This window comes from Pempheris klunzingeri, chromosome 13 (assembly GCF_042242105.1).
Source record: "Pempheris klunzingeri isolate RE-2024b chromosome 13, fPemKlu1.hap1, whole genome shotgun sequence".
Classification (NCBI taxonomy): domain Eukaryota; kingdom Metazoa; phylum Chordata; class Actinopteri; order Acropomatiformes; family Pempheridae; genus Pempheris; species Pempheris klunzingeri.
Window position 1 is genome coordinate 19907058 of NC_092024.1, and position 27648 is coordinate 19934705.

The following is a 27648-nucleotide window of genomic DNA, read 5'->3' on the forward strand; positions in this document are numbered from 1 at the left end:
GAGGCGAAAGGATCATCTGAATGACACTGATTGGTTTAATGCTTATGTAGGCCAAAACTCAGAATGTAGTAACATGGTAACAAGTTCAAATAATAGTGAAGAACACAGAAAATGGGGGAAAATGCCTCCAGGTAACAGCAGCAGTTGTCTCATTTTGTCCATAAAACAGTCCCAAACCTAAAAATATTCAATTTTCGTTCATAAAACCTCACATTTTAGTAGCTGGATCGAGGGAATATTTGGCATTTATCATGGAAAATGACCTAAATAAATTATGAAAATAGTTTTCAGGTTGTGTTGTCATGAACAGTCGGAACACAAGTTAATGTTAAAGCATTTATACCAACTATTGTGATGTTTGTAGCCTTTCTGACCATTGTGCTGTTGTGTCTTTCAGGCTCGAAACATTCAAACTGGCTCGCTCGCTGCTGTGAAAATCATTAAATTGGAGCCAGGTAAGAGCGACCTTCTCGTAATCTCAGTTTTTCTCATCACTTTCGTAGAAAATATGTCGTTTTCTCAGAGTTTTTGTCTGAGCTGAAAAATAAGAGGTCTGGAAAATAAGTCAGGTATTTTCCAGGGTTTGAACGGCATGCACAAAAAGCACTAAAAAGAAAAAATATCAGTGTACACTTCCAATACTCATGACTGCAAATATTTATATGCTCATAAACCCAGTACTGTTTCACATATTTTTATATTTTTTATGTGAAATTATGGTCTTTGGTTTATAGATAGCCACAGACCTGCACTCTACATGACATTATTTTGGATTTTGTCTTGAAAAACTAGCTGATTTGTAATAGAAACATGTCTTCAGACCATATATTGTGTGATGTGATACGAGATATTTGAAGTGAAGAAGGAGAGGAGGACTTTTCTGACTGCTGGGCGCTGGGGTCTGTGCTGGTGATGACCTAGTGACAGAGTTAGCACGATCCAGATTAGTGGGATTACGATATGGGCTTTACGCCACCAGCATCCAGACTGAGCTCAGCTGATTACCAGTCTGTGAAGGAAGAGATTCACTTCTGTTTGGATTCTCTTTCATTCATTATGTCACTGTGGGGCTGGGACTGTCAGGATGTGGGACCGGTGGTGTGTTTTTGTCTGAAGTTTTCCTGAGTTGTTTTCTTCAGGTGTCATCTTGTTTTGCGTTTGAACTGTAAAGTCAAAATGAAAACTGTTACTTCCCGATTAGTCTGTTGAGGTCTTGAGACGTATAGACATTCTGGAGGAGGGGGGATTAGTGTGTATTTGTGTGTGTGTGAGAGAGAGAGAAGCAGAGGATCAGGGGGTTTAAGCTGTAAATTGGAAGAAAAGGCAGAAGAAGGGAAAGGGAAGCATTTTTCTTGCTGTATGACCTTTGAGAATAGAAATAGTAAATCCACACTCTTAGGCTGTAAAATACAATTATTTTCATTTGCTTTGTCTATAAAATAACAAAAAAATGCCCTTCACAGTTCCCCTAGAGGCCAAGGTGGTCTTTAATGTTGTCTGAACAGTCTAAAAAATAATACATTTATAATTATTAAAAAACAGAAAGACAGCAAATCCTCACGCTTTTTTTTTTTTTTTTTTTTTACTTATTTCGTTGAAAAGTAACTCAAACTATTAATTTTCTGTCAATCAGTTTCAGCTCGAACACACTCACTGATCTATGCTCTTAGTAAATAAATTTTCTGCAAATGTAAATGGTAAAATATAAATGTAAAGCACAGAAAAAATACACAGGCTGCACAATAATTGCCAAAGTGATAATCACGATTATTTTGAACATGATTATTTTTCACTAAAATATTTTCATTGCACTTCCACATTTAGATAAACAGAACAGTGCTTTCGCTTCCATATTGCGTTACATTCCTGCTACTGTAAAAATGTTTGCAACAAAATAAGACTGAACAAAGGTGTACCAAAACTTTTTACCCAAAATCAAATGGATGCAGTGACACAGTACAGTGTCGCTGAGTTGATGCTGGCAAGGACGGGCAGGGAAAGTTAGCAAGTTACTCTCGATCGTCTATTTGCTGCACTTTGTTGTGGTTTTTTTCAGGTGGCAGTTTCAAGTTTGTTGTGGTGTTTTGCATTACAGAAACAAGTCTTGTGCACTATTTTCACATGGTGTGTTACTACTTATGAAACACTTCAATCAACAGATGATGATTGGTCTTGAGTGGCTAGCTCTTTGCCCTCTCCTCCAGACTCGTATAGCTTATTACTCTTCTACTCTGGACCGCAGCTGCAATGTCCAGGAAGGTTTTCGCACAGGCCACTACACTGCAGGGAGTGCATGCAGCAGCATGACAACTCCCCAAATATAAACCCAAACATCTCAATCTGCTGTGGCTGGCTGTTTTGGGTTAAGTTAGTTCTTTAGTTATTTGTTTTTAGTTTTCTATGAGCGGAGCTCACATTTAAACTTAATTAAACACTAATTCAGTGTTCAGCTAATGTTGAAGTCTAGTTAAAAATGGTTTAGAGCAGTGTTATAATTTAACAGGGAAGTATTTCTAGTCAAAAAATGACAGTTGCATGGCCCTGGGCAGGTTCTCCCATTTGCATCTTTAAACATCATTCATATTGGCTGTTTGTATTTGCTTTATCATTTTGAGATGAAACGAGGATTAACCCAGCCCAGGGCATCCTGTTAAAGCAGGAGTCTCTTGTCTTCACCCCTCCCCTTTTGCTAGAGTCACTCCCGTCTGTGCCTCAGGTAAACAGCTTTGGGTGGACCCCAGATTCAAACAGGTTTGACCAGAAGGAGTGACGCCAGTATGAAGTAAGGGACATATAGAGAGAAAGGAGATAGGAGTGGTGAAACCCTCTGGAAAAACTTAACGCCAAGTTAGTGTTAGTTTTCACTCACTGACCATTGAGGTGCAGGAAGGAGATTTTTTGTTTCTCTTGCAGTGTTCAAACTTTTAGTAGCCAAGTATTTTTACGCTATTATTACATCTCATTATATCTCTTTTCCATTAATGACACTTGATTCTGCTTCAAGCCATTTGGGTGTTGAATGTTTACATGCACTCTAATATTCCACTATTATTTCAAATGACAATACTCCAGGTTTGATATGGATCATGTAAACAGCATTTTGTTTTTTTTTCTGAATGTAATATTTTCTGATTAAGACATATTAAATTATTATTATTTTATTATTATTATATTTTTTGGAGCTTTTGTTGTACATGTATACTGCTCATTTGGAATACACACCTCAGTTTACCACATTTTGCAGCACACAATTTCTTGCTGGTTTACAGACTGCTCTGTGTGTTGTAATCAGACCAACAGTTTGCAAGGCTTGGATAAAGATGCCCTAAAGAAAAGCCCACATTTCCCTGAAGCACACCTACTTTTAAACGTTTTGGATGACTTGGATATGTGCAAATATTGCAAAACCGACCTTTTCAAGAAGGTGGTTGAAAGCGAGCAAAGAGAGAGGCTGTATTAGCACAGTCGAACCAGTCCACCACCATTGGTGGAATATTTATATTCATTAGCCACCTAAACAGGGTATTAGGAATACTGTGTTTTTCGGAGTACGGGCAAAAACTGAAGTATGTAAATGTAGTCAGTCTCTCATCACTGTATGCAGTTACAAATCTCATCAGATGGTGCTTGATTGGTGTTGATCAGTTTTTTATGTCTAAAGTAGACTTTTCTTCTTGAAAGATGTAACTTTATAGGTAAACCCAGTAAGTTATATTGGTGTGAAAGAAATTGAACTGAAACTTGAGGCGATGAGCGAGGATGTGTAAATTCAAAGAGCACAGGGAAGCACTCAGTCGGAGAGGAAGTGGCCACACTCTTAGGCCTCAACTCACAGAGAGGAGAAGACTGTTGTCTTATTGTGCTTTTTTAGTTTGACCAAACTGAGAGTCACGTCTCTGAAATTACCCTTGCTCAAATGTTTGTGGCTCCTCGCTTCATTTCTGTCAACAGACATATTTTCAAGTGCTTATGATCAACAGAAGATCCTCCTAATGTGAAACGAAACTACATTAAATATCACTATAATTACAGATGCTGCAATATGTAATTTTAGCCTAATTAATGACTTCCTGGAGGTTTGACTTTCTCTTGTGGCAAATATAGAAGACTGTGGGAAATTATTTTAACGTTCGTCTTCATCAAAGCTATAAAGCACAAACTTTATGTTAATCTTACTAACCTCTAAATCTGACAAACAAAGATGAATACAAAAGGGGTTTAGATTGAATAATATCTGTAACTCACCAGAGCCTCTGTTGACATTCTTTCAAAAACTAAATTTGTTCTTGTTACACACTTGTCAAATATCTATAACAATGAAAATAAAAAGATTAGGTCAGGATGAGCTTGTTGCAATAAATGAGTGAAGCCAGGTTTCAGGCATGGAGAGACAGGACTTTGGCAGAATGCTGAACAAATGAGAGAAATCTCATGAGGAGTTAAGTTGAGCCAAGCTAATTAAAGTCATATATTGTCATGTAGCTCAAGCTACATATAAAACCAGTTGTATACACACACTCCACTCACACAGTAATTTGCATATTCGCATACATCCTGCCACTGGAGGCCTGCATCACCTTTTACACAGTCACTATCGCCACTGTGTAAAAGTTAAGGAATATTTTGTGATATGAATCCCCTCCAGCGCCTTGATTAATGGACCTGTTATATTCTGTATTTTTGTCAGCAAATCTCATGAAGAGACCAAAATCAACCATGCTTTAGTTTGTCTCTAAATAACTTGCCTGCACTGATTAATGCACTTAACCCCAAGCCCACTGATTCATAATGAAGATGTAAATCTTCGAGAGCAACAGTTATGTTATAATGTTTAAAAAAAGGTTCCGCAATTACCGAAAGCGTAAGCATTACTTTGACAGTGGTAAACGGTAGATGGGAGCTATTTTCAGCTGCGGATTAATTCGCCTTTATGCTGTAGTCTAGTGACTCGAGAGTACTTATAGCAACAGGACGGTGTGTGTGGGATTGACTCAAAATAAACAACAGTTCCCATGTTCATTCTAATGAAGGAACATGTCCCTGTGGCTCTTGGATGTGTTTTTAATAGTTTTTGGACAACAGGGGAGGTCTGTCGAACAAATCAGGCTTTGGCTAAACAGACAATACTCAGATATATTCAGCCTCACCCTCCTCTCCCCTTTCATGACTGTGCAGAACAAGTGATGTTGGTTAGACAAAACGATACCACCTGACACTTATGATGAGTCTGTTTCATACAGATAAATGTGATGTTTGTATTGTAATGGACTCTCCACAATCACCAGGGATGCAGGTACATAGTTGTTGTCCTGTTTATGTAGTTGAGACATCTAATAGCACCATTATCCCAAGTCTTCCAATGTCACTAAATGCCCAAAGTAGTTGCTGAGGGTAAGTTCACAGCTGATGGAAATTCACTGGTTTGTTGTTTATCAGCGGGATAGTTATGCACATGTTGGCATTCCAACCAGACTTTAATTCAGACACTCACGTGAGAGAGCCCAACCCCTCCCACACAGGCTGAAAACAGGACTGCTGTACAGCAGTTTCTTCATCGGGTAAAAACTGTTTGTGTGCTCAAAAAACAACATCTGTGGTCCAGGATGTATCTCCTTTTTTTTAATCATGTTTTCTTCCTGAGCTCAAATGCCCCTGTATCACTTTAAATAGGCTAAACCACAGAGACACCGGTTCAGTGTCTGGAGCTATTTATTGTAATAAGGTGCAGGCCAAGAACTTCTTTGTGTCTTCAGGCCACAGCTGGTGGTAGCTACCAAAATGTGACACTTTGACAGCACACGCAGAAATATATATAAAAAATACATTACTGTAGGGATGTACCAAATAGTTCAAAGTTTTATTCATAACATTGCCATTCGTATCAATCATTACTTCGTTTTGTTTTTGTTGTTTGCATTACGTTTCAAACTTTATGTTTGGGCTACTCTTATAAAGTACTATAATTAATTTTTTTTATGGTTCGAAACTTCATTCGAATACCTCAATAGAAGCTTCAAATGGAACAAAATGACATTCGGTATAGTCCTAGTTGACAGTAATTTCCACACAAGTAATGTGCTTTTTTTGGCAGAGATTTTGTCCATTAAATGAACTTAATCTGTATGTATGCCTTTGATGACAGTCTGTTGATAGAGCGCTGAAGTTGGCAGAGTCTGGTAGATCTTAACCTCCTGTTAATGTCTTCCAGGGCCTTGTCTCTGCACAATTGAGAGCAGCTGGGCTTACATATTTTATTCTTCTTACTTCCTACTGGTCGGATGTGTTAGAGTGCTTTGCAGAACTGGAAAGCAGCCTGGATATCAGCGTTTACCACATAATCTTTAAAAGTACAAGGTGTTCCTTCTATTGTTATTGGCTGTTCTATAATCTGCTGTATTTACACAGAAATGAAAAATTGAACCATATAGTCATGGAAATCGTTTGTGTTAACCCAAATGTGTGTCGCTGTGCGATTTCTCTGTCTGTTTCCAGGGGATGACTTTTCCATCATACAGCAGGAAATCTTCATGGTGAAGGAATGCATGCACCACAATATTGTGGCCTACTTTGGGAGCTACCTCTGGTAAGAGCCAGCTTAAAATACGCCTGCTTTGTCATTTCATACTCAGTGTTTTCTCCTCTCACACAACCAGTCCAAGGTGTAACATTTGTGGAATTCATATGGAACTGTCAAAAGGATTTAACGAGCCGGTGCCTGAAACTCACATGATGTATGTAATTACTTAGTCTCACCTGTGTGCGAAAGTATGACTCAAACTCTTCAACCGCGCTGAGTGGTGCTGACTAGGCCTTTCAGTGCCAGGATGGAGCTCTTTTTTTAATGGAGCCTATGTTTTGTGGCTGGTATCTGAGAGGAAGTCGAGCCGGTCCGCCCACCACTGCCTAAGACTTCCAGCAGGTTTAACTGGAATATGAGCCTCTGATCTGTTTTATATGGCTGTTAGTCCAGAGAGATGTATGTCTTATCGCAGCAGGGATGTCTTGTGCAGTCCCACCACATAGAGCACAAATGGTTACTGTAAAATGTTAATGAGCATCCCGCTAAGCATTGATTGTTATAAACCTAGATTAATTTTATTAGAAGAACCACACTTTTATTTGGGGAAGTACAGGTTTGCTTTCAGACCAGTTTCCTGACCTAAAATCATTTCCATATCCAGCAAAAATGTGTGAAAAATAGCACAGTTGTGATTTGGAATCTGGGGCAGTGTACAAAATCAGTGCTGCTGCTGGCCAAGTGTCACAGTTTGATCACAGCCAAAGTCTGAGTTTTAACTTTTTGTCAGAGGGCTTACATAACGTTTTTGCCCACCCCTCTCTTGTCAGACATCCAGATCGCCCAACTACACAAACACTATCCTTTATTTATTTTCCGCCCTTTCTGCTTAAGTACTTAACCTTGTTTATTAGCACGTGTTGGTACAGTTATTTCTGGAGGCATTGCTAATTTGTACAGCTTAACTTGTTCAACAGGCTTCTCTGTAGAATTCTTGTGTTGCTTAATTGTGATTTGTTACGGGTTCAAATATTTGGGTGCTGAAGCTCTAAAGTACGTGTGTCTCATTAGCTAGTAAAGTAGCAGCTCCTAAGTTCATACTTTTCTCTGATTTCATCAGTCGAGAGAAGCTTTGGATATGTATGGAGTACTGCGGTGGAGGATCTCTGCAGGACATTTATCATGGTGAGCTTTTGTTTTTATTTATTCATAACTAGTATGAAGCAAATATAAAATGTAAAATCCACTTTTGCCTTAATCCTTACCCTGCAAACACTGAATTAAATTGTGCTGTTACAGTGACCGGACCTCTCTCGGAGCTTCAGATTGCGTATGTCTGCAGAGAGACATTACAGGTATTTCTACTTTAAGATTTTTTTTTAATAAATATTCGAAAGTTTGAAATTTTAGTGGAGCTCTATACTGAATGCATTCATTGCCTTTACAGGGTTTGGGTTATCTGCACAGCAAGGGAAAGATGCATCGTGACATCAAGGTATGTCTCTTCTGTTTTGCTTTGGTTTGGTTTCTTTTAGCACTAATTAAACCCAGGTCAGTTCCATTCTTATGTGCCATACACAGACACTTTGCCTCAAGCCAGCACAGACAGATTAATAGTTCGATAATTTAATTTACATTTAAAACATAAGAGAAAGGGAGCAAAAAAGGAGGAAGACTGACAAAAAGAAGCAGCACAGCCTTAAAACAGTTGATGTCAGTGTAAATGCATCTGTTGGCCCACAAGCACTCCACCGGTCTGACTTCTCTCTGACGCTGCGGCGCTGCAGAGGTGTGAACTGAAGCCACAGGAAAAGCACAGCCAGGGATGTTCTCACTTGAAAGCATGTGACCAGTGGTGTCACTTACCGCAGTTCTGTGGTTGAACTGAAGTTGATCATGCCTGGAGCATGCACTCAGGCTGGAGCCTCAGTCTCCTGTGTTATCACAGAAGGTCAGGGCTGGACCTATTATCTTAACTGAGCTCTACGCAGCAAGCACTTCCTGTTTCCTCTACTCTCACCGCAGGATGCCACCAGAGAGACTGTCAGTCACAGCCAACAGAAACACAGTGGGGCTGTCAAAAAGCTGTGATACTCTACCAGTCAAACAGACTAGCAGTTAATTCTTCACCTAGACCACATGTTACTGAGAAAGTGTTACACATAACTGGCACTTTGTTATCAACCAGTTTGGGAACACATCAGCTCAGCTCAGCATTTCAAGCCTTGTTCTCATGATACTAAAATATTATTATTCTTTCCTGAATGTATTTTCTCAAAATACTCAAAATAATTCTCAAAATTTCAACAGGGTGCCAACATACTTCTTACAGACAACGGAGATGTGAAGTTAGGTAAGTTGCTCTTCAACGTCTTAATTCTCAAGGACATGAACTCCTCTGAAGCTTTCAGTCGTATGTGGAGTACATAACCTGAGAAGCCTTGTCAATCCTTGTTACAGCCGACTTTGGAGTTGCAGCCAAAATAACAGCCACCATTGCCAAAAGAAAGTCGTTTATTGGAACACCTTATTGGTGAGTGTGTCACCCTCATCAAATCACAAGTCACTGGGCAAGAACAATTTTGTTAATATGAGGAAGTTCAAACCTTCTTTCAGACCTCCCTGACGTAAAATCATTTTGAATTCTCATTTCATTATCAGTATCAATGTTGGTTTTCACTTCAAGAGCGCCTCCCTAACCAACCAGTCATCCTTATTTTTGGAGAGTCATGATTGAATTTCTGGTGTTGAATTTGTATAGGATGGCTCCAGAAGTAGCAGCGGTGGAGAAGAATGGCGGCTACAACCAGCTGTGTGATATCTGGGCTGTTGGCATCACGTCCATTGAGCTGGCCGAGCTACAACCTCCAATGTTTGACCTACATCCTATGAGGTATTTTTTACTTTCCACAAAAATGAACACCTTTTGAGGGCTTGGATGGTTTTCCTGTTTAATCCTGTTATCCTTTTAATCCTGTTTAAAAGTATGTTTAGGCTAGTATTAGATCACACACCTATCCATTCTTCCTTACTTTGGGTCATCTTACTCAAATATTTTCCCTGAATAAGTCTGTCTAACCCTTTCCATAAACGTGTTTTTTGTTTTTCCTCAGGGCTTTGTTTTTGATGTCAAAGAGCAGCTTCCAGCCTCCAAAGCTAAAAGACAAAAACAAATGGTGAGTCCTACTTTTTACTTTGCTCTTAGAGGATAATAGTGACATTCATTCATTGCATTAAAACAAAATCATCTCGTTCCACAGGTCCACTGCCTTCCATAACTTTGTCAAAGTGTCCCTAACAAAGAACCCAAAAAAGAGGCCCACTGCAGAAAAACTTCTATCGGTAATACATTTTGTAGCTCACTCAGACGTGTAGGCATTATATGATAGGAAATTTTGAGAGTGTATTGTAGTTTTTTAGCCTCAGCCTTTTCACAGTGGAAAATGTGCATGCCAGCCAAGTCTCAAAAGTCATATATCTGTATTCTGTCCTTTACAGTTTAATATATATTGTATATATGTATATGTGTGTGTGTCATATAATACATGTATATGTGTAAATATATAGCAAGAGAAGTTATGAGCAATTATATTCCTTTAAAGATAGATTCTATCATCATTAACACTGGGCACGTCTCAGAGAAAAGGTGCCTCTTAATAGTACAGGAATCTGCTGATTAATGCACATGGATTAATTACTCTATAACAGTAAAACTAGAACTGTGACATCCACTTCTGTAGGGATTTTAATGTTCCAGTTTGGGATGTCCAGACCACCAGTTTAAACTATAACTCTCAAATTTATGCACTGGCTTCTGATAACTTGTGTTCCTGCCTTGTTTCTTGCAGCATGTGTATGTGGCCCAGACAGGTCTGACAAGGAGACTCGCTGTTGACCTCCTAGATAAGATGAACAACCCAGACAACCACCAGCATTACAGTGAGGTGGATGACGATGATCTCGAGGTAAAGCCTGCCACATAAAAATAGTACGAAGACTGTGGGAAATTAAGATAAGATAATTAGATAAGAAGACAAGAAACATGTTGAGAACTTTTTTGAAAGTATGTAGATGGAAATATGAAAATTGGGCCTAATTTGTTGATGGTCTGTTGTAAAAAAAAAAAGAACAAAATCATGTGAAAAACAGTTACTCCCTGTCCAGTTCAATGCTACCAAATTTTGTAGCACAACAGACTTTCATGCAAACACTGACGGGCTATCAGCAGTGAATGTAAATATTAGCACAGCATGTTATGTCAGCAACTTGGCAATAAAAGATTAAAGGCAAGTTTTGCTGGACTATGTTCTCATGTTCCCTTGAAACTTCCCTTCCCCCTCTTCTTGATTCTCTCCATTGACATTATAATTCCAACTGGAATCAACATCACATCTATGTGGCAGCCAAAGAGGTGGTACCAGTGCCTTAAAAGACCATTGTGCTTTTCTCCCCCTGACAGCAGTAGCACTGTCTTGGCCACGATGAATGAAAAAACCCTGAAGGCTATTGACTGCAAGCAATGGAGCTTGTTGCAAACAAACAGCCTCTGGGATGCATAATAATGTGATGATGTAAAGACGCAGTATGAAAAGTAGCTCTCAGTTCTGCTTTTACTTGACACACAAGTTTCAGAATGTGTTTCTGCAGATTATGCCAAAAGATGAATGTCATGATTGTGCCAAATGACTCAAGGCAATGCAGCATCAGTGTTGTATAATTTGCTAACACTTCACCAACTTGTCCTGTCAAGTGCTGCTTCCACTGTCAAAACCTATTTCTTTACCTTTAAATCTCTCTCTCTCTCTCTCTCTCTCTTTCAGCCCCTCTCTGCAGTCAGACACACCATCCGCTCCACCAACAAACAAGCCAGAGCCGAGAGGACACGCTCAGAGATAGACTGTAAGTGAACAACAAGCCCAAGGCCAACCCCCTGCCATGAGTCTGTCCTGTCATTGGTCAGCACATCAGTCAGCCTCAATGTTTAGGTTGATAGAAGTCTGACGGCTTGTCTGAGGGTCATCCCACTAATCCTGAAGCACTGGCTGGCGCTTCTCCAAACCACAGCATGTGGTAGTGTGTACAAAAATAGCCTGGGGATTCACGGAAGAAAAAGTGGATGTAGTGTAGAGTCTGTGCAGTGTGTTATTTAATTAGCAATTTTTTTTACTCTGTGAACTATGTGAAATGGCTTGTCTGAAGGGGTCGTAAAGGTTTCTTGAGGAATTTGGTTTTCAGTCACAATGATTAGCACTGAATTTGGCAGCAGGATCCAGCTTCATAGATTGTGAATATTTATCATCTTGCAACCCTTCAGGGAAGTTGTTGTATGTCTCTGTTGTGGTCAGTTCTTGTAGACGCTGTGTTGTGCCTGTCATGTCAGAAGTGTGACCGTTTCTCATTTCATCATTAAGGGTTTAAGTAGTAGCAGTTGAGTAGTGAGATCGTTGTCTTTGTCGGATGTTTGTCGTTATTATTTGTGGCGATTCGTCCTGTGTTTCATTGTGTTTCTGTGATTGTTCGTACTGTGATCGTTTGCACCAGGAACACTTCCTGTTTAGTTTTACCTTTATTTCTCACAATTACATCTGACTTTCCCTCCTACATAAAGCAAACAATGGGACAGACCAAGGAAGGCCATGCTCAAGTCCTAGCATCACTGAGGCACACAGGGGGGACGCAGGTCAGTGACAGTGTAGTGAGACAGTGTGTGTTTGTTTAATTCCCTAGCTCACTCCTAAGACTTCCTGAGAAATAGGATAATGTTATAGAACATAACAGAACATTATGTTTGGCACTAATAAGGTAAGTTCCTCTGCATGGGGTCTCTACTTCTTGTGTCTTTAGCTTGAATAATGGGTGAATAATTTGCATATTGTGACATCTTGGTTTCCATCAGACTGACTGACCTAAAAATACACTTGAAATGACTAATCATATCTTAACAAGGAAGTTAAGTTTGACTTGTACATTTCATCTGATTCCCCAAGCCATTTCCTCAATTTAACTTTCTCTAATGTTTTTCCGTATGTTGGTTTTATAAGTCTTGTAGTGACTCACCTCCTTACTGTTATCTGTGTTTTAAACACTGCAGCACCTCCACATTATCAGCATACCTCAAGCAGGAAAAACACACTGGGAGAAAAAAATCTGGTTTGAATACAAAGTTTATTTTTAAATGAGAAGCTGATTATGTTGCAGTATTTATCGACAGGTGGGTTGATTTATTTCACCTTCATAATCACAGCAGGCACATCATGTTTATACTGAACACTAAACCAGTCTCCTCTATGGGATCAACTGTTTGAAAGAACTTGACCTCAAACCTAAACTAAGAGGAATCTGCTCCATGATTTATACGTAATGCTTGCTCTCTCACCAATATTTTCCCAAAGTGAACAGATCTGGTTTGTGTCAAGTGTAATCTGTGTTTGTCTTTGGTGACCAACTAGTCTTCAGGCCCCAGACCAAACATTCACATATCTTAATAAATCTTTGACGGACCTCTCTGGTGTTTTGGCAGGTACATTTGTAATGGAAGCAGTTGATCTGCTTTTGGCTTGCAGGATTTTATGTTTAAGAATGGACTTGGAGTGTTTTTCAAGGCTCCTGCTACTAATCTACACGGGTGCTACTCCCAAGGCCTCGTGCATCCTGAAGTGTTGGCCACTGATGCCCTCTAGTGCCAAAGGCTTGTACAAGGAAAAAAGATATAAACACTTTTTTCTTCATTTACAGTCGACAAGCTCCAGTTTGAACCACCTCTCCGGAAGGAAACTGAGGCTCACTCTGAAATGGTGATGATCAGATTCAGTTTAATCAGTGCTAGCATTCAAGTACTACTTTCTGTTTCTGTTTGTATTCCAGTTATTTTAAGTGCTTATAAAAAGAAAAAGGCAAATTTGCAAATCTGCAAATTTAAAAATACAGGTTTCTAAAAGTTCTATTTTGGTATATTTGTATCTTTCCACAGGATGTGAGTAAAGATAATGACTTCCCATCCCCCTGGAGTCCCTTTGCAGAGGGAGGAATAACAACCAGGTAATCCATGGAAACTGTTGTCACGGGAACTGCTCCTAATCACACCCCCAATGTCTCTCTTCCACACTCTCTCTTGACCTGGCTCAGACGGTTGTATCTCTTGAGATTCATCCAGGGAAAGGAAACACCGTGGCTAAAGTTTTGTTGCTGTGTTAATTTTACGTCTTTGCAATCTGTTAATATTAAAAACACAAAATACAGAGACGTATAACATCAGTAGTAGAGCTCAGTAACAAAGTATAGATTTAGAAAGGAAGACGTCTTATGAAAAGACTGCCCAAAGCATGTTAGTCTTCACGACAGTCATTATGTTCTAGTGTAAACACGTTGTTTTTAATGGATGCTCCACACTGTCTCACACATTAACCTGCTTATTCACTGGCGCTAACCTGTGTCTGTGCATGAACTCACTCTTCCCATCTGCAGTTTCAAATGTTTCTTTGGCCTGTAAGCTCCTTCTCACTTGTCCTTGTGCTTTTGACTGTTTTTCTCCGTCCACTTCTCTCTGTCCTCTCTTTTTGGCTGTCGGTTCTCTCTCTCTCGTCTTGTCCCACCAAGGAGCCTTCTCAAAAGCGTTGAGGACGAATTGTTCCAACGGTAACACTAACACTACGTGTGCTGTAGTATCCTACGCCATCCTCTCCACCCTTTGCTTGGTCCTCACCCATTTTCGCAATGAGGTTTCGCACCCACCATGTCCACAAATCACCCTCACTGACACGCCCTCCATTCACCATGTGTGATGTGATAATAGCTGTAGATCCAAATTGTTCATATTGCAAGACACGGGAAAATACTTAAACTGCAACCTGTAGCTTTGTGTTCAAATTATTTGTTTACTCAGACTTAACGCTGCACAGACAGGACTGTTCAATAATGTCCATTAGTTTTTTAAAACCTGTGCCATTGTTTCTAAATACATTCACAGTATCTAAAGAACTTGGTAAACGTTGCATAGCTTGACTTTGAGTCTAACTTCATCGATAAAGAAATGGCTGCTAAAATTCTGGAGGTTATCTACAGACACTCTTTTGGTTTCAGTGTTAATTTTTTACACTAACATCATAGTGAATATAGTAAGTGATGGCAGACTTCAGAGATGTGTGTTTGACGTATGAAGCCTTGTCTAGGAAGACAAAAATACCTTCTTGTGGTTTCCATCCCATGATGCTCACTAGAGTTCAGTAGTAGAGCAAATACATCACCGTTCTTCTACCTAGAGACATAAACTCAGTATCTCTAAGGAGGGATTTTACACAAACATTTGCACCATTCACCTCCCTCCTGAGCTCTGACGGTTCTTATTTTCCACACTGACTGCCATGTTTGTTTCCTGCAGGGGACACATCACTCACCTTGAAGATGCCTTTGAAGAAGTTGAGCTGTGAGTGATACAATACATTAAAATGTCATCATGGGGACACAAAATCATTCATCAGTGTTGTTTACATCTTTATATAAAACAAACCCTGCATTTCAGGTCAACGCTCAAGCCAGGAGTTCCTCCTCCTCTACCCCCAAAGGTGAGACCTGAAATTATATAATATTTGTTACTTTTGCTTTTTTTTGCACTCAGAATCTATGTTAGAAGTTCATGTACTGGAAAGTGTTTTCACTTAACACCAAACTGTCCATATTTTCCCATTACTTCCATACCCCTCTCAGCCACGATTAAACAGTTCATCAGAAGAGCTTGGCCTTAACGATGAGAGGTCTCTGACGGTCCGGAGGTTCCCTAACTCTGAGAATGGGCCGAGCCAGGCGGTCCGCAGACAGAGCACACCTGAGCAGGGCAACAAGGGGGAGCATGCATCACCAGATTTCCTCTCTGCTAGTGTCAGCAGCCCCGGCCTTTTGTCTCACACATCTGACCCTGGTGAGCCTCAGCGTTTCTTTCCTAGCCTGTTGTGTCTGTTTTTACTGATATTTATGTGCATATCCTGTTCCTTCCATTGGTGTCGGTCTTCTGGTCTCTAAATGAGCACTTATTTTCTTTTTACAAGCTCTCAGTAAATCTGAATGTAAAGGTAAGGGAGCCTGATTTAGATGTGCCTGATATTTGGATTTAGATTCTGCGTGCTTGACAGTAAGATTAATCGTTATGCTACAAATGTAATTTTCATCTGCCTGCTCTCTCATGACAGATAATGATTCAGATGGAAGTGTGAACGGAGGCAGTCCCAAGCCCCCTCCCAACAGACAGCACCGGAAAGAGAAAAAGGAATTCCCTGTGAGTCTGAAGATATTCCACAGCTTCTTATGTTGCAATGTGTATTTCAGTCTCGACAGCAACACTTCTCATCTTTAGTTTTAATGGGTTTTAGAAAAAAAAAGTCCTCTGTGGTCTAAAAGCCTATATTTTATATGCAGAGTGTCTCCAACCAGCTGTCTGACTTTGCAGTGAAACCTCAAATATGATGTTTTTCCTTTGTCTAATCCAAACATGAACAGTTAAAGAGGGGAATTTGGCATCCACTCATGTTGAACATTTAATGGACTTTGACAGAACACATAGGAGATGGTTCATACTTTTGTTCAGCTTATTGTTCATCCTGGAGCTAAATTAAGCAGCTAAATTCAAAACAATTGTTGCTGTGTATCCTGCATCTACACTGTCTTATGTTTCTTTGTTTCCTCTGTCCTTAGAAACCAGCTATCAACGGTCTGCCACCCACTCCAAAAGTACTGGTGAGTGAATCATCTGCATTGTCCCGCACAATCTTCTCTCTTCCCTGCTGGCCTGGTTTCATGGGCACTGTTATTAAAGCTCCTGTCTGAGCTGCTGCTGTACATTCTGTAGATATTTGGGGTCCACAGAGCTTTCTGCTTTGTGGTTGCTTCTGCACAGCTCAGCTCAGCTCCAGCTCATTAAACCCTGGCTGACATTTTAGTGCTTCACTGAGCCAGAGGCTGCCTGTTCTGAGCCGTGTTGCTTTTCACTTCAGATGGGAGCCTGTTTCTCTAAAGTGTTTGATGGCTGTCCACTGAAGATCAACTGTGCCACATCATGGATTCATCCTGACACCAAAGGTACAGCTTCATGCTACGTGCACGTGCAACACACACAGTTAACATGTTTAATCAAAGCCCATGCTTAATTATATTTATTTTTTTCTTCTAGATCAGTACCTAATCTTTGGGACGGAGGATGGCATCTATACGCTGAATCTTAATGAGCTGCATGAAGCCACAATGGAGCAGGTAACAGCTGCTAAAATCAATCTAAAAACAATTATCAGATTAAGTATTTGCTCAAAGAATTACTTGCACAGTTTAATGAGGATAAACCGTATGTGCTGTATTTGATATGTACATGTCTAAGCCCCACTCCCCCCAGTTACTGCTGCTGTGCTTGTCAGCCATTCAATTCTGGCACATTACATGACGTTTACAGTGATAACAGTGGCAGATTTATCACTCTGCATTTTCAATCATGTTTGAAATGATTTATTTCATTTATTTATTTTATCTGATAGGGACAGAGCACATTAATGAACATCAGTATAAAAATCCAAGATGTAAACACACCAGACTTAGCAATAATGCTGATTTACATCCATAGTTCTCAGACAGAAAACAAAAACAAAAACATTACAACTGACAGTAATCAAATACAAATACACAAGTAAAAAAAGACAATGCTGAAAATGGGGTAAAGAGAAGCAGATTTACTATTTCTGCCTGGTGACATTTTTTCCAGATGACCTATAACTGCCAGATCTTAATTAAGCTAATGTTAGTGCTTTGAGTTCATTTTAAAAGTGGTGAATATGATCCTAGATGTGCTCTAATGATACACACATTATATTGGCTAAAGTTACATGTCTGAGGAAAAAAATGGGCGGGATCTGACAGTGAATGTGCTCATTATCCACAGTGCAAAACTGTTCGGTAACCCCACAACATAATGTAGTTGGTTAATGATGTCCTCATTGGCCTTGGGAGTAATGCTCAGTCAGTACTGAGAGTAGGAATATAGTTAATGGGACTTGCTAATGAATTCAGCTTATGTTAGAGCAGACAAACTCCATGCAAAGTGCATCAGCTGTAACTTCATACCGTTGCTAAGCTATGATTGGACAGTACGAACGGTCAACTGATTGTTCTTCACCCCATCTCACCCCTCCTCTGGTAACTAATGTCTGCAACTATATGTGATTCTACGTTTTTTGTTTAATTCCCTATTTAGCTTTTCCCGAGAAAGTGCACATGGCTGTATGTTATCAACAACAACCTGATGTCTTTGTCTGGTAAGTGATGGACTGATCACAGCTCCCTGCTTCACCAGCTACTGTCATAACCTGCTGCTTCTTTGTCCCGTGTTATCTGGCAAAACAGTCACTCCATATCTGCAGCCCTTAAATAACTGTTTCTTTTGTTTGCCATCAGAGAGCCTCTATAAGAGGTGACTCCTCGCAGCTCAGTGACTCATGAGTGACACATCTGGCTTTACAGCCTGTTCTTCTGCTGAAGAACCACTCAGATGTATTGATCTTTGTAGTTTACAAGTGTAGAGTGTTTCATACATTAAAACAGTTGTCAGAAAACTCAAATCATCTATCATTTGAAACCAAACTGTCTGTTTGGCCGTCCTAGTCGCCTTTTCTCAGTTTAACTGTTGAGGATGGGATTACAAAGTGCGAGGTCTACTTTCGGTTTTACCTTCAGCAGTTTGCCCCTTGGTATACTAAACCTCTTTTCTCTTCTCCTCTTCCCTTGGACACTGTCCACACTCCTCTCGCCTGGCTTGATTTGATATTCTACTAACTGGCTTCATCAGAAGGTAATCATGCTTCACATCATCGTCACACTTCTGTTTTTACCCCTGTTCACGTCTAACCTTTCTACATGTGAAAACTGCTTCATGGGATCCAGAATTTAAGAAGGAAAATCAAAAATGATGTTGAAAATATTTGTAGTGGCAAGAAAAGTCCTTGTCTGTCATATTCAAGATGATGTGAGTCCCGGATTTGATTACTATCACAGGCCTGACCACTTTTTGAATGTACTGTATTCTGCTGTAGGGAAAACCTTCCAGCTGTACTCCCACAATCTCATCGGGCTGTTTGAGCAGCTGAAGAAACCCGGCCTGGCTGCCCAGTTCCAGACTCACCGCTTCCCAGACAAGATTTTACCCAGGTGAGACCAACAGGTCTGGGGTTTTTAGTCTGACGGGACTTTTCCAACTTAAAGCTTGCTGCTACACTCATGCTGTGTAGTCTTTTGTTGTTCGAAAAAGAGAACCACTGGCCAACTTCCCTGATTGTAGATGTCATCAGCTCTTTTAAGACTGTGGTCACAACAACCTGACTGTTTTCTCTGCCCAGGAGGTTTGCTTTGACAACTAAGATCCCCGACACAAAAGGGTGTCACAAGTGCTGCATTGGTGAGTGGCTAACAACTCTGTTTTATTTACTCAGTCTTCCATTGTGTTAAACTGTGTCTATACAGGAGGAACATCTCTGTGCAAGACATGCAGCCTTTACTTTGCAGCAGTGTTCTTGTTCTGTTTTCATATTATGCATTATTGTGAGTGGGGGGTTTGGATGAATTGAATTACTTTGATTTTTCAGTGAGAAACCCATATACAGGCCACAAGTACCTGTGTGGAGCACTGCAGTCTGGAATTGTGCTGCTGCAGTGGTATGAGCCCATGCAGAGGTTCATGCTCATCAAGGTCAGTCGGCTATTTTCTTTCCTCATCTCAAACATTACTTTTCATCCACAAACAGTCCTAGTGAGACGACATGTTTTTCCTGCATGGTTGCACTATATATTGTAGTTAAATTTTAAAACCACGTTCTGCCATTGAAGAAGGGTCAGGATTACTACAAATGTCCTTTACTCCTGTGCTTTTAAATTTAAGTTGTACATGTTCTTGGGAAAGTTTTTTTATAAGTACAACACCACTAAACTGTAGTTTATTGCACATGAAGCAATGTGTCAGTAGTTCTACACTACAAGTGAGCACCGTTGACACTAACCCCTGTGTTGGTTCCTTCTTCCTGTGGCAGCACTTTGACTTCCCTCTTCCCAGCCCACTGAAGGTGTTTGAGATGCTGGTGGTGCCCGAGCAGGAGTATCCACTGGTGTGTGTCGCCATCAGCCAGGGCTCAGAGCCGGGCCAGGTGGTCCGCTTTGAGACCATCAACCTCAACTCCTGCTCCTCCTGGTTCACAGAAATGGGAACAAGTAAGTCAAACATGTACCCGGATGTAGTGACAAACACCATGCAATCAAAGCAGAGATGCATTGATGTGGTGCCTATCAATCTTTTTGAAGGGCTTTTATGCAGTTGGAACAACCAGGTATAGCATGTGATGGCATGATTTTCTGTTTAGTCTCACCTATTGAGACCTGACATACTGTACTATTGCCAGGGTTTAACGTTCACAGCACAAAGAGCCCCTGTGATCTGTCAAGGAGAAGTAATGAAACAGGGTGATTAAAAAGTAGACATACTAAACTGCAGGGTATTATTATTATTATTATTTGATTGCTAATGCAGTAATGAACTAATGTTTATATCATAAAAGATGTCCTTGAACACGGTATGTTGCCCGAGCTGTTGTATAACAGAACAGTAACTGTTGTCCTTTTCCTTCTCACAGCTAATCAACAGGTGGATGCAATCCACGTCACCCAGCTGGAGAGGGACACGGTGCTGGTGTGTTTGGACCGTAAGTACAATCCCTCTTCATCGGCTCCGGCCAAAATCTATACAGCTTCTACGTCAGCGTCTGTGTTCTGCTACATCTTCCTTTTATTATTTTTCTCCCCAGAAAATTTGAAGATTGTCAATCTTCAGGGCAGACTGAAGTCTAACAAGAAGCTGGCGTCTGAGCTCAGCTTTGACTTCTGCATCGGATCTGTTGGTAAGCTTTTAGACAGGTGTTGGACTTCATCTGCGTAAAGAATGGAAGTACAAATACTACCTTACCTTTTAAGGGAAACATTAAGACAAAACTCCCAACATGACTAGCTGGCAGGTGTACAGAAAAAGCCAGTTGAATATTCAACAAAGTTGCGTACTCCATATTGAAAAGGACCAAACTCAAACTAAATTTCATTGTTCTTCAAGTTGGCAGTGTTCCAGCGGCTACTTTGACTGTTGTGTGGTGACACATGGCCTCTTACCTTTCTCTTTTGACAGTGTGCCTTCAGGACAGCGTCCTGGCCTTCTGGAAACATGGCATGCAGGGAAAGAGCTTCAAGTCTAATGAGGTAAAAATATCCCACGACCAGTATAGTATCTTCACTTCAAGGTTTGTACAGTTTTCAGTCTTTACAAGGAGATGACACTCTGGATTTGTTCAAGTAAAGATACCAATCAACTGATGGTCCGCATTGACAAGGTTTGCATGAAAATGTGGTTTGGAATTTACTTGAATTCGAATATACTCCTGCTTGATTTTCAACATAATCTGGTGTTTCATCTACATAATCACAAACCGCCCCAGTGACGTGGGTCGTTGAAATTAGAAAGGAGCGTTTTTCCATTGCGTCTGGTGTAAACCTGGCGTAATGAGGGCAGCCGTCTGCTCTCAGAATGCACACACCTCCTCAGACCTCTGACCCTGTGCGTGAAGGTAGCTAGCTAACAATTATACCTACTTATCAGCTACTGGGTTTGTTGTCGCTTTAGCAACATGCCAGGCTGCCGTTTTAAAGACAGCTGGCTGGCTAACGAAAATATAAAAATGTGTCTTTGTAGAGGAGCCCCAGAAAGGAACTGGAGATGGACCTGTTTACAATGGCTAGATAAGATCTCTGTTTATCATTTATTAGCAAGCATTCAATAATCATGATCAAAACATACAATCATTGCAACATTGCAATGGGTATACAGGAATTCTGTAAACTTTATTTTTCACAATTGCGTTTATAGTAACAGGTTAGATGTTACGATAAAGGCATTGATGTACCTTCCACACACGTAGATCAAAGCAGTGTATCATCTACTTTAGGTACCTTGAATGGGCTTGAAACATGCTTGAATTTTACTCCTAAAAAACAGTCTGAACCCTGCCTTAACTACTGAGAAGAAGCGTTCCTTGAATACAGGCTTGTTTGTTCTGCACATAAACAAACACCTTTGGCTCTCACCAACAAAGACCCTGCGTGTTGGTGGTTTACATGTGTGGCTACATGTTGTAGGTGATCCCAGGAGATTAGACCTCAGGTGGAACTAGACAAAGTGTCTTTGTGTCAGACCGAGGTAATGAATTTGTCCCCCTTTCACAGAGGGATTCCATGCTAACCTGATCACGAGTCGTGCTCAGCCACAGAATAAAAGTTCAAGAGATCGCCGGGAGGTGAAGCATTCTGTTTTTATGAAAAGTGATATGGCGATAGGGGCCACCCTTTTGAAAGCTCGCCGTGTCAGACGCGGCCCTGCGGCACTCGGCTGAAACAGACCGTCTGTTTGTCGAGTCTGTGCCCAGCCCAGCTTGACAGTTCTCCCATAGCAAGGATTTTTGAAATGTCAGCGGCCATGCAAAATTCATGCTCAATCATAAACGAAACCCGTCACACAACAGGGAGCAGCACTAAATAATTCAGCCTTTGTCTCGTTATGAATCCCCTCAAAAGCGAAGGCATTCAAGGGGGGCAGACCTATTGATCCGTGCCTGCCTCGGTGGGTGCTTCTCCGAACACCCGAGACCTTGTTCCCGTTTAGTCTTAAACAGATCAGATCTCTCCCGAGGCCAAGGACTTACACCTAGCAGGTGTCACACGGCGACTATCTCGCATCTGTCGACAAGTTTTCAGGACATGTCAACACGTGAGTGTGTGTTTTGAAGCGGCCCTTGTCCTTTACACTGCAAAGTGTCAGGCTACATCTTGTGACTAGAACAGCTCCAGGATTGTACACAGAGTCCCCAGAGACAGCACTGTTACCTACAGTCTGTTGTTTAGAGCACAACAAGTGATCCAAATGTAAACCATTTGACTCTGAAATTGATTGACTGTTCTTCAAACCCCAAACAACAGCTAAATAATAATGTTAATCATAATAATAATAATGTTTTTGGATGCTATTACATATTTATGTGTAATATTTATAAATACAGAAGTCCTATAATTTCAGTTATGATCGGTTAAGTAATTTCTTTTTGTATTAAGTTAAAGTCATCAACTGAAATTATATATATATATATATATATATACCCTTTTTTTGTCAAAAGTACAAACTGGGCCTTAAGAATATGTGTGTACAGCAGAAAAGAACAAACCTAATGTTCATGTTCAGTGTGAGCACCCACAGTTTGTTAGACCAGTTAGAAAGTGCGATCAGGTTTTGTTCAAGGTGCATTGGTGTTTGGAAAATGTTTGATTTTCAACATAACTACATAAACTACATGATCTACACAGTAAATCTTTTAATATTTGGAAGCAATCCAGTCGTTATATTTGTTTGTTGTGTGATAACACATTGATTGCTGAGGGTGTAAAGCAATCCTGTAAAATTTCTCACTGTTGCATTTATAGTAAGGATGCAGATTTAATGATAAAGAATTTGAGTCTGGAAACGTTTGGTTTAGTTAACTTGAAAGTGCTCGGAGTAGTACTTGAATGTGACTGTTAAAAAGCTGTACGAACCCTGTCCAGTGGGAGTTAACACCACATACATCACAAAGAAGACAGGAGCTGCCAGTGCTGATGATTTATGTGTGCATCCTTGTGGATCCTTAAGGTGCTCTGGTGGAACTGCCCCAACGGTGATAACGTGGCGTCATTATTCATGCACTTCAAAGGCCCCGACACAGACACAGACACAGACACTCTCCTGTCAACCTGAGTCAGTTGTGTTCTGTCATTCCCAGGTGACCCAGGAGATTTGTGACCCAAGCAGAGTCTTCCGCCTCCTCGGGTCCGACAGGTGGGTACACAGATATGTCCGTCAGTGCAGATGAGTGATCAAATGTAGGCTTCTACCTCCTCGCTCACCCTGTTTATCTGTCTGTTCATCACTACTGTAATTTATCATCCCCATGACCTCCATAATAGCAGGCACTGGTGATTATGGCTGCCCTCCCATAGGTCTCTGTGTTTTTCTATTACCTGGAAACACCTGTTCACCTGCTGTGTTGTGAGCCCACAGCTCTGATCTCGGCGAGGTGTCTCACTGCGCTGTTCTCTCTGACCTCCTAACCCTGTTTTCATCATAGCTCAGACTTGCTCTCTTCTTCTTTCTGCTCTTTCTGATTACTTTAAACCGGGCCGTCCCTGAATTCACCCCTGACTTGACCCTTAAATGCTTCCTCTCCCTCTGTCTCTATCATTGCTTCAGTAGTAGACGCCTCACTAACTGTCAAAAAATACGTTTGATAAAATTAAACCAACCTGTAACGTGTCACTGCTTGAGCCTGCTTGCAGTATGACATTGTAGGGCTCATCATCATTAAAAAAAACATTCGCTGGCATGTTCAGATCGCGTGTTTTAGTCTAAAACTCAAAGAAATTTGCAATGATATAAAACAGTAAGTCATCAAAATTTGGAAAAACTGGAATCACATAATGTTTGGCAGGTTTGATTTTTAAAAAATTATTTCAACAATTTAATGTCTGTCAGAATAGATTTTGATTAATCTATCAGTTGATCAACTAATCGCTTCAGCTCTGGACTGATGTCATGAAAGTTGGTTTCAGCTGCAGTAGGACGTGATTTAGCTTCACACACACACACACACACACACACACACACACACACACACACACACACACACAGTGAAGGAGGCTCTCCCAGCAGAGACTCCTGATGGAGCTGCTTCGCCTGTGGCGAGGCCTCTCTGCCCAGCCCACCATGTTTTATTCACTGCCGCTCGGGCACTGCCAGCCTGGTTTGAGTGTCTCTCCATGCCTCTGTAATTTCATCTGATGGATCGGACAGTATGGACTGTAGCTTCCCTGCTCATCTGTCACCGCCATGAGACGGATGGCATCCGAAGACAAACCCGGTGCCGTCCTGATCTGACTGTGACAGCTGGATCACGGCAGTTAATTTGGGCGCTTAGCATGCCGCTCATCACGAACTGTCAGTCCTCTGAGCAGATCTATGCCATTAACACAGAGCTTTGAGCTTCATTATTAGGTGTTAATGCTTTAAATTGGCTGCTTTTCTTATGCAAATTCCTAAAAATGAATTATACATTTTCAGGTTTTTTGTTGGAGGCACAAGTTGGTACCCTAACCTCTGTAAATTATCTTCATTCTCTTCAATCCTGCAGCGAGATTTGTTGTTTTATTTGATCTGTCAAATCTTTAAAGGATGAAAACTAGAAAATGACTGCAGCTGCCTGGTAGGAAGCTACAGTTTACCATCATAAACCATCTAAAAAGCTACAGTGTAGTTTCAGTCCTGTGTGCAAGCTTTTGTTTCATGTGGACCAGCATTTGTCATTATGAGATGCTCTTGCAAGGTAAAAAGTGGCCTACGTCGGTAATCAGCAACACGACAATGTGACTAACACAACATTAAGTTTGTTTTGGCTGTAAAAGGAGCTACTAGTGTCTGAGTAAAGCTACTGATCTCTGTTTTTAGTGTCTGTTGTGTACACGGCGTCTGAAGTCTGGTGTGGTAACCCTGGTTTTACCTGGTGAAATCCTCCACGGTTACCTGACTGGACTTCACACGCTGGATACGCACAGAGAGATGCTAACGTTAGCACTGCTGTATTAGCCTTCGAGGCTTAAAAACAAACTGAAAGATCAGCTAGATGGACCAGACTTGATATCAAACGGGCCTGAAAATGTTAGCATCAGCCCAAGCCCAGTATTAAGTAGTATTAAATGAATAGTTAAATATTTTGGAAATACACCTCTTTTCCTGTTAGTGACTCTCCTCCCAGTTAGATGACAAGATTGATACCATATGAAATCTCTCTTTAAGAACAAGGCTAGCTGTTCTCACCTGTATCCACTCTTTATGCTAAGCTAAGCTAACCGGCTGCTGGCTCCAGTGCCGTACTTCCACCACACAGACATGAGTGGTATCAGTCTTCTCGTCTAATTCTCAGCAAGAAAGTAAACAAGTGACTTTCCCAAAATGTTGAAATATTCTTTAATGTGCATGTGATTTACAGTAAATGATAAAATGTGGAAAAACTCTTCAGCGTCCTTGTTTGGACCTGAATTAAACTGGTCACAGCTTTGGTTTTAGGTTCCTCAGCCACTGTTGTTTATTGTTCCCGTGTGGTTCTCTAACTGTTGTGTTTGTTCCGCAGGGTGGTGGTTTTGGAGAGCCGACCCACAGACAACCCCACGGCCCTGAGCAACCTCTACATTTTAGCAGGTCATGAAAACAGTTACTGAGCCTCGGCTGGAGATCAGACGGTTCTCAGAACGGCGGCTGAGATGATGCCTCAGTTTTGGGAGAAAAAGTCCAGACTTTGACCAAAGGCTCCGTGTCGAGGGAAACGTCTGGTTCACAGCCTTTTTTTCTTACTGACCTGAGGATTGAAAGGTCAGTAAAAGAGGAGCCTCTTCAGCGCAGATTCATGAGTAGCCTTACACCAGCAAGACGTTCACTGTAGCTCCGCTCGCCACAAAACAACACGACGAGGAATCGGTTGTGAGCAGAAGGTGGAGAAAACATTAAAAGCTCAAATGAACATTGTTACTTAGCATTTTTTCTCACTTTTCTGTACTGTGGACTGAGTTACAAACAAGTTATCTAGAGGTATTATTGACAGAAGTGCCATTAAAATTCACAAGATTTTGTGATTGTATTAGCAAACAGTGGGAGATTCATTGTGTTATTATTGTCTGTAACATGTCGCTCATAATCACTGCCAGAGGCAAACGTTATTAGGCTTTACAAGCTCCGTAGTCCAACTAATAGATCAGTTTAAACAGAAACCCATGAGCATTGTGGGTTTATTTAAGCAATATTTATTAACCTCATGTTAAGGAATAAGGTATGTTTGATTTACAGACAGTGACGGTGCAGTCCTGCTGTGTGAGGATTAACTACCTAGTGAACAGTTTCTGAGCAGCTTTGGGTCATTTTTACTGCTATGTAATATAGTCGCATCTCTACTGCTCTGCTGCATTTTTAGAAGTTGGATATAATGTACATTTTTTTCCTTACCTTCCTCTTTTATAGGACTTTTACTTCTCATTATTTGCACCATGTAAGCACTTTTGTACATTTTTTAATTTAAAATAAAATGACAAAATGAGGGACTATGCTAGGTTTTATTAACATCTTTGCATTCCCTTCGCAAAATGTTTAATGTGAGCTGTTTTTGTAATAAAAAAAACGCTGTTAACATGAGTGGACTCTGGTTTATTGTGCTGCAGTGAGCTGATGAGGGCGACGAGGGAATACGAGTGAGCATTAGTTTCCATCATTTCCCCGTTTAGTCTGCCATTCCTCTGACTTCTGCCTGCACTAATTGGTCTCAGAGCGACAGAGAACACGTCAGGTTCAGACCTCCATGTTTGCAGCTCAGACGATGTGGATTTAGTTGTGTTGAGGATTTGTTTTCTGACTAAAGGACATTTCAGATATGTGAGGAGTGTTTTTGAAGGACAAGAGCGTCAGTGACTCCTGAGGATAGACAGGCGTTTACCTGTGTGGGTGTTTCCCCTGATATTCACTGTGGTTTACCTGTGTCGTTATCTTCTAACATCTCTGATACTCAGACGATCTAAATGATCTAAATCCAGTTCATGAAAACCCCCTGTCTGATTTTTTTTTTTTTTTTTTTAATGGAGGTGAAGGTGGACTCTGGGAACTGGATGGAAAAGGGAGAAATTTGTCAAGTTGGACCATGTAAGAGTCAGTGGATAGCACCGGAAGTGAGATGATCTCACCTTCAAAATAAACCATTACATTTTTCTCTTGCTGACTCAAAAAATTGATTGTTAAATTAGACTTTTTATGCTTCATTTTCTCTGCATCTGTGTTTTACATCTTTTATTCCATATTTTAATGTAAAGCACTTTTAACACCCCAAAACTGCTGCTTGTGTTGCCCAGGAGAGCGTAAATAGGATGTAGGAAAATAATAGAAAAACATGAATTAAACCTTAAGAAAGAAAAGAAATGTAAATATTAGATTTGCCCACATTTGTACCTTTCAGAAG

General features: G+C 40.6%; 1 protein-coding gene across 2 annotated transcripts in view; it reads left to right on the forward strand.

Moving 5' to 3' along the window:
- Window positions 1-26815, forward strand: part of map4k5 (mitogen-activated protein kinase kinase kinase kinase 5) — a 31278-nt gene extending 4463 nt beyond the window's left edge. Inside the window, exons 3-34 of one of the 2 annotated variants that reach the window (XM_070841743.1) lie at window positions 398-455; window positions 6493-6583; window positions 7638-7702; window positions 7817-7872; window positions 7965-8012; window positions 8828-8870; window positions 8978-9050; window positions 9279-9410; window positions 9631-9693; window positions 9778-9859; window positions 10366-10482; window positions 11338-11416; window positions 12126-12197; window positions 13253-13311; window positions 13488-13555; window positions 14895-14939; window positions 15036-15078; window positions 15221-15431; window positions 15700-15785; window positions 16202-16243; window positions 16501-16585; window positions 16677-16756; window positions 17745-17805; window positions 18580-18694; window positions 18883-18941; window positions 19147-19232; window positions 19570-19747; window positions 20167-20235; window positions 20338-20430; window positions 20709-20779; window positions 23383-23438; window positions 25783-26815. In XM_070841743.1, coding sequence (XP_070697844.1) covers window positions 398-455; window positions 6493-6583; window positions 7638-7702; window positions 7817-7872; window positions 7965-8012; window positions 8828-8870; window positions 8978-9050; window positions 9279-9410; window positions 9631-9693; window positions 9778-9859; window positions 10366-10482; window positions 11338-11416; window positions 12126-12197; window positions 13253-13311; window positions 13488-13555; window positions 14895-14939; window positions 15036-15078; window positions 15221-15431; window positions 15700-15785; window positions 16202-16243; window positions 16501-16585; window positions 16677-16756; window positions 17745-17805; window positions 18580-18694; window positions 18883-18941; window positions 19147-19232; window positions 19570-19747; window positions 20167-20235; window positions 20338-20430; window positions 20709-20779; window positions 23383-23438; window positions 25783-25870 — 2574 coding nt within the window. In that variant the 3' untranslated portion in view covers window positions 25871-26815. Of the gene's footprint in view, window positions 1-397; window positions 456-6492; window positions 6584-7637; window positions 7703-7816; window positions 7873-7964; window positions 8013-8827; window positions 8871-8977; window positions 9051-9278; window positions 9411-9630; window positions 9694-9777; window positions 9860-10365; window positions 10483-11337; window positions 11417-12125; window positions 12198-13252; window positions 13312-13487; window positions 13556-14894; window positions 14940-15035; window positions 15079-15220; window positions 15432-15699; window positions 15786-16201; window positions 16244-16500; window positions 16586-16676; window positions 16757-17744; window positions 17806-18579; window positions 18695-18882; window positions 18942-19128; window positions 19233-19569; window positions 19748-20166; window positions 20236-20337; window positions 20431-20708; window positions 20780-23382; window positions 23439-25782 lie in introns of both variants that reach the window. The other variant, XM_070841744.1, reaches the window with a different exon arrangement.
- The last annotated feature ends 833 nt before the right edge of the window (window positions 26816-27648 follow it).